Genomic DNA, 14,998 nt, shown 5'->3' on the forward strand with positions numbered 1-14,998 from the left:
ATCAACATTTGTATTTTTAAACAGATGTGCCAGAGAGGGTGCTGAGGTCATGGAATGCACAATCGACAGCAGGGAACCAGAGTAGTGATACAGAGACAAAGGAAGGAAAGACGCTGAATCACCTAGCTCGAGATTCCAGATTATCACAAGCTGGTCCAAAACCACCACAGAAAAGGTGAGAAACTGCCGCCAGCTAAATCACTTAATTATCAGAAACCAAGAGATAGGAATCAGGTTATCGGTGTGGAAAAAAAGGTTTATTTTAAATAATTTCAATGGTTTTAAAAAGTAGAAACCCATTTACAAAACTGATCTCAGCTGGAGCAGCAGTAGGGACGATACAATTAGCTTCATTGCCCTGTGTTAGGGAGGAGAAAAGGAGTGAGATTCCCATTCCTGATCAGTGCCCAGTGACTCCCGCTGGAAAGTGCATGCACGGATTTTGGATGCAATGCCCTTCATGGTGGAAAACCTGGTGACACTTACCATCTCGGCTCACACATGGCCACGCAACTGTACCCAGAACGGGAGTTAACACCTTCAGGAGGGATGGGAAGAGATTTAAAGAGGACATTTTGGGGAAAAAGTTGCCACCACTGTGCATGGCATGAAGCAGTAGAACAGAGCTAGATGCCCATTACTGCTCCCAAACTCTGCTGTGTCACTGTGAAAAAGCACAAAGTAGAGGCTAGGTGCATCCTGGTGAGAGTGAGGGAAACTTGGAGCAGAGGGTTTGCACCTGGGGAGACCTCTTGTAACACTGATAGACTCATGATCTGGAATGGGAACCCTGGCTGATTTAATCCCTCCCTAGCTGAGGGGTACTGAGGACAATTTTAGTACCACCAACTAAGAGCTAAAAGCTAATTCAGCACAGACAGGGGATTGAACTATAAACCTTCTCGTTCTATCTGAGGGCACTAACACACTGGCTGCTGCATTTATCTATCAAGTTAGCCAGCATGCTGCTAACAAGTATTTTACAACCCAAATGTCTCATCTGTAAACCTGTCTTGCTAATCTGTCAGGAGGTCCATTGAAATCATGCATGCACATTTTCATGGTTTACTGATCCCCCCTCATTGCGTTGATTGTGGAAGGACTTCGCTCTGGTTGTTCATCTCACTTAACGTGTTTGTTTGCCTCATTGTAGATCTCTGACTCTTTTTCCCCACAGTGCTACTGCAAGACAACAGAAGATGAGTGTGAGTAAGAGCCTGCTGCTGAAGAGGAAGCTTCCACAGGATGTAAGTGGGGAGTCAAGAAAATTAGTTTAAAACATTTCCTTTATTTGACTTTTAAGATTTTTTTTTTTAATTGAGAAAACAATGTGAAAGGGCCAAGGCCCACAGTGCAGGATGCCACCAATGTTGAAAAGAATAGCAAAAAAGACAAAGTAAATCGAAAGGTCGTGATCAGGTGATGCAATGATTGGGTTTTAAAGCCTGTGGATTGTAGGAGGAAGGGAAAATTGAATCCCTGGCTGAATCAGCGCAGTACGGAGATTAAATCAGGGATTTTCTTGGTCCTTCTGTCTCAGAATTGCACTGCCATTATGTCTGGATACTTTCTTATCCATGATGACCTCCCAAATGCTGTTAGGAGGGGACAAACTGCAGGTAAGTTGACCCTGCTCCTGTGCATAGAGTAAGAGAGGTGGAGAATGGTCGCAGGGCTGCCCTCCCAGGAGCAGTAATGGTACAGAGCAGGAATCAGCCAACAGAGAAAGAAATACAGACACCTTTTTTGATGAAATTTTGTTCTAAAGCTCCCTCTACTCTAACCCAACATTTTCCTATTTCCCACACCTTGTGACCCCTCTGAATGATTGCCAATTCAAAGCTGGATAAGGCATATGCTCACTATTTTGGATTGAAATTGACCAAATTCACATGACTTGGACTCTTACAGCCAGTAGATAGGAGAGAATTCCTCCCCATCATTCTGGCCTGGATTCACACCCATGTCTCTGGGTGAAAGACAGAGTATAACCCACTGCAGTACCCAGTCCCAAAAAGTGAGGAGTGTGGTCTTATGTTTTAGGTTTGGGAGAGAATGAAAGTGCTGGAGGAGAACATGTGGAGAAGTAAACAGAGTGCCATTGAGAAGCTTCAGTCTGAGACCAGCAGGAACCTGGAGAAGCAGCTCGCAGTCCAGAAGCGGCTTCAGCTGTGTTCAGACAGCAGAGGAAGTGACAGCAGAAGCAAAGGTTTGTGTTCTGGTTAAAATACTTTGCACAAATTAAAATACAGTCAAACTTTTGTTTTGATTTTCACCCCATCTCTCCTGAAGGCAGCGACTCATACTGGGGTAGAGGTCCATGGACACTGGGTACATTTCAAAGACACATGGCTTGGTAATTGCAACATTAGAAAGCTGAGTCTTAGCTAGAGCCCTGACTCCAAACCCTGATATTAACAGACATGCCAACTATCCGTGTTTCACAGGGACAATCAGTGTTTTCAGGGCAGTGTCTGCATTTGTGGAAGAAAATCAGTGCCACCCCTGACTCTGTTGCTGAGCACCGCTCTCGTCTCCATCCCTCAACACCAATCCCGGCTTTTGCCTCCCTTTTTCTAAGCACCACACCCAGCTCCTAAAGGATTGAATGGCGCTGCACTTTGAGTACAAATTCTTGCGAGATCAGAAATTCCCACCCAAAGTACAATGGCATTCAATTAACCCCCCCCCCCCCCACTAGAGAAGCAGGAGATGGGAGCCAAAAGAGGTGGTAATGAGGAGGAGGGGCAAATGTAACCCCACTATTTAAGCAAGGAGGGAGAGAGAAAACGGGGAACTACAGACCAGTTAGCCTGACATCAGTAGTAGGGAAAATGCTAGAATCTATTATTAAGGACGTGGTAACAGGGCACTTAGAAAATAATAATAGGATTGGGCAGAGTCAACACGGATTTATGATAGAGAAATCATGTTTGACAAATCTGTTTTTTGAGGTTGTAACTAGCAGAATAGATAAGGGGGAACCAGTGGATGTGGTGTATTTGGATTTTCAGAAGGCATTCGATAAGGTGCCACACAAGAGCTTATTAAACAAAATTAGGACTCATGGGATTGGGGGTAATATACTAGCATGGATTGGTTAACGGACAGAAAACAGAGAGTAGGAATAAACGGGTCATTTTTAGGTTGGCAGGCTGTAACTAGTGGGCACTGCAAGGATCAGTGCTTGGGCCTCAGCTATTCACAATCTACATCAATGATTTGGATGAGGGGACCAAATGTAATATATCCAAGTGTGCTGATGATACAAAGCTGGGTGGGAATGTAAGTTGTGAGGAGGATGCAAGGAGGCTTCAAGCGGATATAGACAGGCTAGGTGAATGGGCAAGAACATGGCAAATGTGGAGAAATGTGAAGTTATTCACTTTGGTAGGAAAAATAGAAAAGCAGAGTATTTTTTAAATGGTGAGTGATTGGGAATTGTTGGTGTTCAGAGGGACCTGGGTGTCCTTGTACACGAGTCACTGAAAGTTAACATGCAGGTATAGCAAGCAATTAGGAAAGCAAATGATATGTTGGCCTTTATTACAAGAGGATTTGAGTATAAGAGTAAAGACGTCTTACTGCAATTATATAGGGCCCTGGTGAGACCACACCTGGAGTATTGTGTGCAGTTTTGGTCTCCTTACCTAAGGAAGGATATACTTGCCATAGAGGGAGTGCAATGAAGGTTCACCAGACTGGTTCCTGGGATGGTCCTATAGAACAGATTGAGCAGACTAGGCCTATATTCTCCAGAGTTTAGAAGAATGAGAGGTGATCTCATTGAAACATACAAAATTCTTACAGGGCTTGACAGGGTAGACGCAGGGAGGATGTTTCCTCTGGCTGAGGAGTCTAGAACCAGGGGTCACAGTCTCAGAATAAGGGGTCGGCCATTTAGGACTGAGATGAGGAGAAATTTCTTCACTGAGGGTGGTGAATCTTTGGAATTCTCGACCCCAGAGGGCTGTGGCGGCTCAGTCGTTGAGTATATTCAAGGCAGAGATTGCTGGATTTTTGAATATTAAGGGATATGGGGATAGTTCAGGAAAGTGGAGATGAGGTAGAAGATCAGCCATGATCTTATTGAATAGCGGAGCAGGCTTGAAGGGCCAAATGGCCTACTCCTGCACCTATTTTTTATGTTTTTATGCTCTCACTGACCCCCTCCCTAATCCCGGGGATAAGGTAATTTACCTAATAGGGCCAGGCATCCACAGCTGAGGCAGCCTAAAGTCAGAGTGACACCCTGCTGATCTGATAGGGGAGCCCAAGTCCCATATGGGGCTGAATATAAAGGTGCAATATATTTTTATGTAGGTTCCAGAGGAACGGTAAGACCACTGTTACGGTAATCAATTTCTCTTGGGGTGAATTATCGTTGCACTAGTAATTCTTGGGGCCTTCCCTATGCCCAGAACAGGACCCAAGCCTGCTCATATGTCCTGCTGGTCCTATTAGGGCGCTTCAGGTGGAATTCCCAGGAACACTCCTTGACACATTCCCAAACTAGCTGTGCAATGCACGCCTGGAGCACAATAAGTCAGTCCCAGCAGATTGAGTTCTGCTCCAAATTACTGCTCCACTGCTAGAACCATGCCATAATTGCTCCCCTGCCCACCCCCTGGTTCATGCAATTTCAAGCTTGCATGTCCGATGCCTATATTTAGGGCTGTTTGCATTGTCATTTGTGTTTTGGTCAGTTTTTTTTAAGCTGTCGGTCAGCTTTTGCTAGATTTCCAGGTTAACATGTGGATATCAAATACCAAACTCGAGAGAATTTCACAGTGAGGCCTCCCTAGAACCTCGCAGTCACCTCCTCATTACTTGCAGCTTCAGCCGCCCTGCAATCCACATGTCTCTGGGCTTCAATTCACAGCCTGCCAGCTCTCAGATGATGCTGTAGATGGGATTTTAGGGGAGGCAGAAGAGAGAGAAAGAAATATTGTGTTTAAGAAATGAATAGAATGGAGTTCGTTTATAGTGGTTCTGTAAGAGTGACCCTTGAACAAGTCACGACTTGCGAAGTTGGTCTTTGCAAAAACAAAATTGAGTAATCTTCCAGTAGAGGTGAGCTTCACCTGTGCAGGAGGAAGCTGGCCTCCTCAGATGGAGGGGTGCTTTCCTGACTGATGTCGGGGGACCAGAGGAGGGAGGGAAGTTGAGGGGAAATTACTAAACAACTTAAAGTTTGCAGGAGCTCCCTCATCATTGAGAAGAACAAGTCCTGTGCAGCTGGTCACAGGCTCACTCATATTATTTCCCACTTGGCAAGCTCCCCAATTCACCCATATGGTTATGGTCAGATGGCGGCCAGACACTGTCCCTGAAGGAGGGCTAGTCACCTTCACTCACATACCTCCTAGTGTCGCAGCTGTAGCACAGTACTGGTGCGTGTGTGGGAGCCACCGTCCTCTCCTCAGCAGGGCACAAGGAGCATTAAGGAGAGGAGAAATACAATAAAATATACTGCAAACCATGTTTGGTAGCTTGCAAACACACACTGATGCAAATGAAACATCATCGTCATGAAGACAAAAGGTGCGCCTTAATAATTTTTTTAAAAGTCCGAGCCATACAGGCATGAAAGTCCCAGGTTTGATATTTGGTCTGCGCCATTAGCTGGTTTCTGCCAAGATCAGTTGAGTTTCTGCTCCTAATCACTAGCCATTGATCCCTGCTGGAAAGTGCATGTGTATAGCCGATGACTGGAACTGGATAGATCGTGATGACTCCGATGATCTGATAGCTTGCTGTCACTCATGCTGGCTCATAAATGACAAGGTACCAGAAGGCAACTGGTGCCATCCCAACAGGGTGGTTTCAGAAGAGGAGAGAAAATTGGTTAAAAAAAAAAAAGCACGTAAAAAAATGCATATGTTCGCTTATTCATGTCTTTCTCTCTTCCCGGTAGATGAAATCTGTTTCCCAGCACTGTTCATGCCAATGAGAATCGGGCAGGTATTTACGCCAAAGGCTCGTTTGTACTTTCATCCATCAGGGTCAGCAGGCTTGTTCCGCCTAACACAGGCACCTTCAGTTTTCAGCCTTCCCCCTCTGGGCAGCAGCACCGTATCCTTCACAGAACACTGCTGATGAGCATTAAAACATAGAGTAAAAAATATGAAAAGGTTGTATTGTTGCTGTATAAGGTGCAGGTCAGGTCCCATCAGGATTACTGTGTGCTGGCCACACAGAATATTATTGACCTTGAGAGAGAACAGAGAATAATGAAGATGATTCCAGATATCAGGAATTTCAGTTATGAGGAAAGGTTAAAGGGGGTAAATTTGACTTTGTGCAATCGTATAAAATGGGTGATAGCGAATCGGCAGCCATTTTACATCTGTCACGATTTTTATTTCCATTGACTTCAGAAGGCTGAGCAGCCGAGATGAAAAAAATCCATGAACTGCTCACACGGCATAAGAAGCACTCCAGCCTCTGTATTGTCTTATGTGTAACACTGCCATACGCTGCATCTTGGTTCAGTTGGTAGCACTCTTTGATTCAGAAGGCTGTGGTTTCAAGCACCACTCCAGGACTTAAGCACATAATCTAGGGTGACACTTCTGTACAGTACTGAGAGAATGCTGCATTGTTGAAGGTGCCATCTTTTAGATGATTCAGTTAAACCAAGACCCCGTTTGCTTGTTCCAGTGGTTCAAATGGATGTAAAAGCTCCCAAGGTACTATCTCAAGAAGAGCAGGGAATTCTCCTGGTGTCCTGGCCAACATTCCAACTCAACCAACACCATTAAAAATATATTAAAAGTTCATCTCATTTGGTATTTATGGGACTTACTCTGCAAAAAATTGACTTCTTTTTGCGAACATAGCAACAATGCTACCTCAAAAGTAATTAATTGGTTATGAAAAGCTTGAGGTTGTGATAGGGTGTATAAAAATGCAAATTCATTCTTACCCCTAATTCATTTTTTTCAGTCTGCTAACCTTAACTGTGCTGCTCAGAGGGTGTCTGTTCTGAATCTCCTGAACCCAAGAATCACATTGCCAATGACTCCAGCTGTTCAGGGTAACCCCGCCTCCAGAGAAGACGAGACCATGGTCAACAGACTGACACCTGATCTGTCCACCATGAGTCAGACATGGCCAGGTAGTGTGGCCAGGCCTGAAGAGAAATAATGACTGACCAAAATTCTGAAGACATGAAGACCTTGATTGAATCTGCTGTTGGTGCCATTCCTTTTTTTTTTTGTTCGAAGATGCTGACTCTTGCTGGGGTATGGGTTCCATGGGCACCTACAGCTGTCTGGTACCTTACACAAGTGGTTATTACTGTATTAATGTGTAAGCCTAAGTACTGAGTGTCAGCAGGCTATTTGACTGTGGGGAGCATCGCTATCAAACCTGATCCTGTTCACACCTGACGGCCAAACATATAAGCAACAATCCGGAGTGGGAACCATGGCTGGTTTGTTTCCCCCTCTCTTCCCCAGGATACTGAGACCGATTGTAGTGCCCTACTGCTGCCTCAGCTGATCACTGTTGATGCAATTTTGGTTCCATGTCTAGGAAGAGATAAGAGACAAATCAGTTAGAAAGCTGGGCTGAGTTGCACAAGGTAAATGCTTCCATGTCACTGTGTTGGTTTTCACACACACCTCCAGCAAGGATTCTTTCCGTGCTTTTGCCTTTTTGTCTCGAGGAGGGATACTTTTTTTGTTAGCAATGGCAGCTGTAACTCTTTAATCCTTAACTTTTATCCCTCTATAACCTTGCTTCTCAAATAAGTACTTATCTCCCTTTTAAATACCTCAATTAACTTTGCATCTATGGCTTTCTGGTGCAGTGCTTTCCACATTCTCGTGTACCTTTGTGTGAATTGTGTCCAGGACTTGGTTATAACTGCTTTAGTTCAAATTCTAAGATTATCTCATTTTATCCTGGATTCTTCTACTGGAGGCAAGAGTTGTTCCCTATCTATCTTGTCAAATTTCTTCATTATTTTAAACACTTTAATCAGACCACCTCTAAACCTGCTCACATCTGGGGACTATAACACAATTTAACCCAATCTATCATCATAACTCAGTCCCTTCATCCCTGTTTTATCCTGGTGTTTCGTTTCTGGACTTTCCCAAGAACTGTATATCTCCCTAAGGTGGGGCCAGAAAGCAGAACACAATATTCTAAATGCAGTCTGAGCAATACTCTATGGGGGTGAAATTGGTCTTCGCCAGTAGTGTGACACGAGCTTATAGCAAATCAGCAGCCTGTTTTATATCACGCCTGATTTCCTTTTCCATTGAAGCCAATCAGGCATAGGCATGGCACCACTGGGCTGCCGATTCGTTTTGAGCCCATGCATTACTGGCCTAACCCAATTTCAACCTTTTGTTGCTTTTGTATTCTAAACCTCTTCTGATGAAACCCAGCAACCATGAACCTTTCTGATTGCATTTTTGCATTTGTGAACTAGCTTGTAATGACCACGTACCTAGATCCCTTTAACAAAAGCAAAATACTGTGGATGCTGGAAATTTGAAACAACAGAAAATGCTGGAAATACTCAGCAGGTCAGGCAGCATCTGTGGAGAGAGAAACAGAGTTAACGTTTCAGATCGATGACCCTTCGTCGGAACTTGAAAAAGTTAGCGATATTACAGGTTTTTAAGCAAGTGTAGGGGCAGGGAGAGGGGGGAGGGGAGGAAAGAACAAAAGGGAAGGTCTGTGATAGGATGGAAGGCAGGAGAGATTAAGAGACAAAAGGAATGATGGTGCAAGGCAAAAGGAGATGGTAATGGGACAAGTTAAGAAACAAAAGATGGGTCTAGAAGAGGTGTAAATGGGAATAACAGAATCATCAACAGTTGCCATGTGAAAAAATGGTGGCAGAGATTATGATCTGAAATTGTTGAACTCAATGTTGAGTCCAGAAGGCTATAAAGTGCCTAATCGAAAGATGAGGTGCTGTTCCTCGAGCTTACGTTGAGCTTTGTTGGAACAGTAGGAGGCCGAGGTCAGAGTGGGAGTGGAGCGGAGAATTAAAGTGACAGGCGACCGGAAGTTCTGGGTCACGCTTGCAAACCACATGAAGCTTGCGGCTGGCTGCTGGGAAACAAAGGCTATCCGCTCTCCACCTGGCTCATGACTCCCCTCTGCAACCCCACTTATAGCAGTCATATAATGAGAGGCATGCTGCCACCAGGAACATCACTGAGCAGACCATTTGGGTGCTCAAGCAACGGTTCCGCTCGGGAGGAGCCCTCCAGTACTCAGCTGAGTGGGTGTCCCTTTTCGTCGTCTTCTGGTGCATGCTGCCCAACTTGGCCATCATGAGGGCCCAGTCATTGCCACCAGGCACAGCCGCATCACCTCAGCAGGAGGAAGAGGGAGATGAGGAGGAGGAGGAACACGAGCATGAACAACAGCGACGGAGGAGCCAGCCACTCAATCGGCCTCGTGACCGTCTCATTAAACTTCGGTTCCAATGACTTCGAGGCCACTTCCTGGTTGCTCAGCCAGTCCCCATCACTCCATCAATTTCTCATTCCATACCACACCCCAAAGCTGAAATTAGACACAGCACCAAATCTGCAATATTCCAATAATAAATGTAATCACCCTTGTGCAAACCCCTACTTTCCCTCTTTACAGTGCCTTTCCCTAATCTACTGCTCCTATATAGTGGCTCCCCAGTGGCTGTAGCAGGACTGGTGGCAGGCTGCTGAGTGTCGGTGCCACAGACTACAGATGGATTTGCAGGACGCCCCTCACCAGCTCTGGGCCTGGAAGGCCTGGATGTACACTGCGCCACCTCAGGATGGGTGGCGGCAGTCTGGGCTGGCTGGATGACAGGCAGAGACAAGTGCATAGAAGATAGGAGCAGGAGTAGGCCATTCGGCCCCTCGAGCCTGTTCCGCCATTTAATGAGATCATGGCTGATCATCCAAATTCAGTACCCTGTCCCTGCTTTCTCCCCATATCCCTTGATCCCTTTAGCCTTAAGAAATATATCTCACTCCTTCTTGAATATATTTAATGAATTGGCCTCAACTGCCTTCTGTGGTAGAGAATTCCACAGGTTCACCACTCTCTGGGTGAAGAAATTCCTCCTCATCTCAGTCCTAAATGGCTTACCCCTTATCCTTAGACTGTGACTTCTGGTTCTGGACTCCCCCGCCATCGGGAACATCCTTCCTGCATCTAGTCTGCCTAGTCCTGTTAGAATTTTATAAGTTTCAATGAGATCCCCTCTCATGCAATGGCGGAGTGGCAGTGCTGAGATCAGGAATGCTGGAATCCTGAGAGAGGACAGCAGGTTCCTGCTCCACTGACCCACTGTCACTCCCCCGGGGCAGCACCTCAGCATCCCTACCAATCTGTTGCAGCACAGATTGGTGGCCTGCCGCGACACCGAGAGATCCCCGGTGGACTGTGGTGGACCCATCAATGATAGCAGCAGTCAGAGCTTGTGTGGCATCAAGCTGAGACTGCATGAGAGCAGTCTGAGAATCGATGCCACCAACCACTGACTGCATTACAGCACTAAGACGTTGCGTGGCATGAAGCTGAGACTGCATGAGAGCAGTCTGAGATTCGATGCCACTAACCATTGTCTGCATTACAGCACTAAGACGTTGCGTCGCTTCCGCCTGTGCTGCAATGGAAGCTGCCACATCTCCCATGACACGCGTCATGAGGTCTGGATCCGCACGGCCTCTCTGGGAGTCCACTATTCTCTGCAGAGTGGAAATGATGGGCTCCATGGTGTGCGCAGAGCTCTGTGCAATGTTGGATGCGGAGTCCTCCACGCTCCTTACCAGTGCCGAGAGGCTCTCGGGCACCCTTGCCATTGCATCTATCATCTCGGAGTGCATGGCTGTCACCCTTCTTGTGAACGCCTCCCCATCAAGGTACTCATCTGAGTCCTGTGCAGTAGAACACACATGCGAACTCGTCCTCTGGGGAGCTGGCTCCTGAGCTATCCTTTCCCCCTGGCCTTGCTGCAGCCCGCTCGTCCCTGGTGCATCACCCAGTGCAGATCCCTCTACTAAACTTGCATAGTGCCAGTATCGGAGGTGGTGTCTGCGGGTGAGACACGCATTGACGTGGTGCTTTGCTCCTTCCTCACTCTCAGTGGGAGGCTCGGGGACAGGCTGGTAATCTGGTTGCTGATTCTCTGAAAACATAAAGGCACAAGATTCGCGTTAAGGTGAGGGCAGGGGGGCAGGAAGGGAGCAAGGAATGCAGACAGTATCAGCAGCTGGAAAGTGGGAATTGCTTGTGGTGTGAGGGGGAAGTGGGATGAGAGAAGGAGAGGAAATGAACATACCGTTGTTGCCCCCAAGGGGGTCGGCGTTGCCGAGGACCACGGCATCCACCACCTACTGCCCAATGAATCGCAGCACTCGCTCCTCCAGGTCTGAGAGCTGTTGGAGCTGCGCATCACCCCCACTTGTTCTCTGCTGCTCCTGCCTATTGTGGCCCATCTTGGCCTGCAAGAGAAACAAATGTGTGAGAGTCAGAGTTCAGCTATGTGTTTGGGAGATGGCCTGCTGTAGTTGAATAGCTGTGATTGTAGGCAAGGCATGAGATGTGGATGTGAGTTTCAGTAGGTGCAGATGCTTGGTGGGGGTGTGGTGGTTCGTGCAGTCTGTACAGACTGAGCTTCAGATGCTGGTATGCAGGACCTGTTGAAGCATGTACTCACCCTGACCACCTGAGTGAGGTTGTTGAATTTCTTCCGGCACTGTCTCAGGCTGTGTACGGCCACACTACTGGCCGAGACCTCCTGGGCCACTTCCCTCCACATTACCCTGAAGACCTGGGGCAATGGCCTCCTTCCAGAGTCTGGGGACAGCACTGCCCTCCTTCGCTCCACTCCTGCGACCGATGCCTCCAATGCCTCGTCCGTGAAACGATGAGCTCTCCCTGGGAATGGGATCAGCCATCACGATCAGGGGATTGAGTTGGTTGCAGGTCGCCTTCACAGCCAGCAATGCTGATAATGAGGATCTGCACAATGATGCAACCTCCCCTTTAAGAGCTGGAAGGAGCCAGTGTGAAGGATCATTCCCGATTGCATTGCACCTGAAATTCATTATCGCTCCGCTGGTAGTGCCCCTGTAGCGCCCTACTCAGGTCATTAGCGCTTGATTTACCGCTCCAGTTCTTTCCAGGAGCGCTAACAGCCAATTTAGGGGAAGCTCAGAATCATTAGCGTCTGGCGCTAATTTTTCAGGATTTCAAAAATTAACGCCCTAAACGGGGCGATACCAAATTTCGCCCCCAAAGAAACCGAGTTAACGCTCGAAGTCGATGACGTTTCATCAATTCTAATGAAAGTTTCATTGGCCTGAAATGTTATCTCTGTTTCTCTCTCCACAGATGCTGCCTGATCTGCTGAGTATTTCCAGCATTTTCTGTTTTTGGCCTAGATTCCTTTGTTCATCCAGCCCACATAGTGCTTTACCATTTAGATACTCCTATATGCCGTTGTTATGTCCAAAGTGTACGAGCTCACACTTTATTACATTTAACTGAATCTGCTATCTTTATGCCGACTTGTTTAATCTAGCTAGGTTCATTGCAATTTTCAGCTCTCTTCACAATTCATTATATCTCCTATATTAAAATCATCTGCAAACTTGGATACACTTTCCTCTATTCTCAAATCTAGGCCATTTATATCTAGTGAAAAGCCCCAGCACCAATCCTTGGGGGAAACCACTTATTACTGCTCACCACTCCGTCTCTCTCTTTTATCCCAACTCTGTCTCCTTCCTCCCAACCAGTTTCCTATCTATGCCACAAGATTAACTCCAATTTCACATGCCTTAATTCTTGTTAGCAGTCTCTTATGTGGAATCTTATAAAATGCCTTCTCAATATCCATGCATATGATCTCCATTGATTCTCCTTTATCCAACATTCTGTGACTATCACTCTATTAGGTTAGTTAGACATGACCTGCCTTTCACAAAGTTATACTGACTCACCCTAGTCAGTTTATACCTTTCCAAGTGTATGGTTAAGTATGTTTGCTCCCTTGTTTTGTCCCTGTTGATGAATTCTAGGAACCTTCCTACTATACTGATGTTAAACTCACCTGCCGATAGTTATTGTAAGACTAGGCCCTTTACAGTATCCCAGTCTGACAGTTACTTAGAGTTCAGACCCGAACCAGAATGAAGACAATGAGACAAAGATGTCAGGGTAACTACTTCTTTACTTAAAATCAAACAAGTTTACAAGCAAGCATAAAATCAAGTTTACACACAAGCATAAGCTTCAACGAGCAAGCATAAGCCTACATACGTACTAACACCAGCGAGTGACCAGTTCGGCGGTGAGCAGCAGGCCCTTCTTTCTGTGTGACCGGTCAATCATTGGTGTTTCTTCCGTCTCAGACCACGTTGGCTATTGTTCAATCATTGGTGTTTCTTCTGTCTCAGACTACGTTGGCTATTGTTCAATCATTGGTGTTTCTTCTGTCTCAGACCACGTTGGCTATTGTTCAATCACTGGTGTTTCTTCTGTCCCAGACTACGTTGGCTATTGTTCAATCACTGGTGTTTCTTCTGTCCCAGACCACGTTGGCTATTGTTCAATCACTGGTGTTTCTTCTGTCCCAGACTACGTTGACGATTGTTCAGTCATGGGTATCTCTTCTCCTTATCTGTAGTCAATGGGCTTCAAGGCCGCTTGCGCCATGTCCGAAGGAGTTGCAGAAGTTCCTCATTGTTCAGTCAGCTTAAGGGTTTGTTTTGAAGAATTCTCGAGGTCCTGTCTGATGAGGTTGCAGAAGTTAACTAAATCTGTAGACAATGAGCCGCTCATGCCAAGTCTAAAAGGGTTATAGAAGTTAAATAAATCTGTTTAAAGGTTTGTTTGCAGAACTCTCGAAGCATGCTGGTACATTAAATTCAGCCAAGTCACAACGAACAGCAAATTATATCTTACATTACATTATTTCGTTTCTTATTTTTCCTTCTTATTTTCTTTAATATCCTCAGGTAGAAGCCATCTGGCCTATCTGGTTTCAATCCCATTATTTTATCCATTTCATTTTTTTCTGTTTAAATTAAGCTGTAAGTTTCTCCCTTTCACTGACCTCGTCTTCTGTGTGCCTCTCGCACTGTATTATCATTCTCCATAGGGCATGACTATTAGTATTATTTAGTATTTCTGTTGTGTCCTTATTCTCTACAATTATCAAATTGAAATGTTTTTAATGGGCCTATCTGCTCTTTTGTGACTCTTCTTGATCAGTTTATAAGAGCCTTTGCTCCTCCCCTTAATACCACCTGCAATTTTTTTCCTTTTTTATTCATTTATGGGATGTGGGCGTCGCTGGCAAGGCCAGCATTTATTGCCCATCCCTAATTGCCCTTGAGAAGGTGGTGGTGAGCCACCTTCTTGAACTGCTGCAGTCCATGTGGTGAAGGTACTCCCACAGTGCTGTTAGGTAGGGAGTTCCAGGATTTTGACCCAGCAATGATGTAGGATCAGCGATATACTTGTAAGTTAGGATGGTGTGTGACTTGGAGGGGAACTTGGATGTGGTGGTGTTCCCATGCGCCTGCTGCCCTTGTCCTTCTAGGTGGAAGAGGTCACAGGTTTGGGAGGTGCTGCCGAAGAAGCCTTGGCGAATTGCTGCAGTGCATCTTATAGATGGTACACACTGCAGCTACGGTACGCTGGTGATGGAGGGAGTGAATGTTTAAGGTGGTGGATGGGGTGCCAATCAAGCGGGCTGCTTTGTCCTGGATGGTGTCGAGCTTCTTGAGTGTTGGAGCTGCACTCATCCAGGCAAGTGGAGAGTATTCCATCACACTCCTTACTTGTGCCTTACTCCATTTTTGCCTTCCTTATTATTTTCTTGGTCTTATTTAATCAGATTGGTTGGCAGCAAAATACGACCTCATTTACATGTTGCTTTCTGCTCGTTAAATTTGTACTGAGATCATTAACACTTGTATCAATATAAAAATAAATGAGTTGAGGATTGTGACGGTTCAGAATGAAG

General features: G+C 45.9%; 1 protein-coding gene across 1 annotated transcript in view; it reads left to right on the forward strand.

Moving 5' to 3' along the window:
• The window catches only part of LOC147106694 (uncharacterized), a 75,106-nt gene extending 60,126 nt beyond the window's left edge, over nucleotides 1-14,980 (forward strand). Inside the window, exons 19-23 of the mRNA XM_086007742.1 lie at nucleotides 25-175; nucleotides 1,178-1,247; nucleotides 2,044-2,209; nucleotides 5,918-6,075; nucleotides 6,976-14,980. Coding sequence (XP_085863868.1) covers nucleotides 25-175; nucleotides 1,178-1,247; nucleotides 2,044-2,209; nucleotides 5,918-6,075; nucleotides 6,976-7,149 — 719 coding nt within the window. The 3' untranslated portion in view covers nucleotides 7,150-14,980. The remainder of the gene's footprint in view (nucleotides 1-24; nucleotides 176-1,177; nucleotides 1,248-2,043; nucleotides 2,210-5,917; nucleotides 6,076-6,975) is intronic.
• Nucleotides 14,981-14,998: the final 18 nt, after the last annotated feature.

Source organism: Somniosus microcephalus, chromosome 15 (assembly GCF_052327205.1).
Source record: "Somniosus microcephalus isolate GS21.2 chromosome 15, FLI_Smic_1.0, whole genome shotgun sequence".
In the NCBI taxonomy this organism is placed as follows: domain Eukaryota; kingdom Metazoa; phylum Chordata; class Chondrichthyes; order Squaliformes; family Somniosidae; genus Somniosus; species Somniosus microcephalus.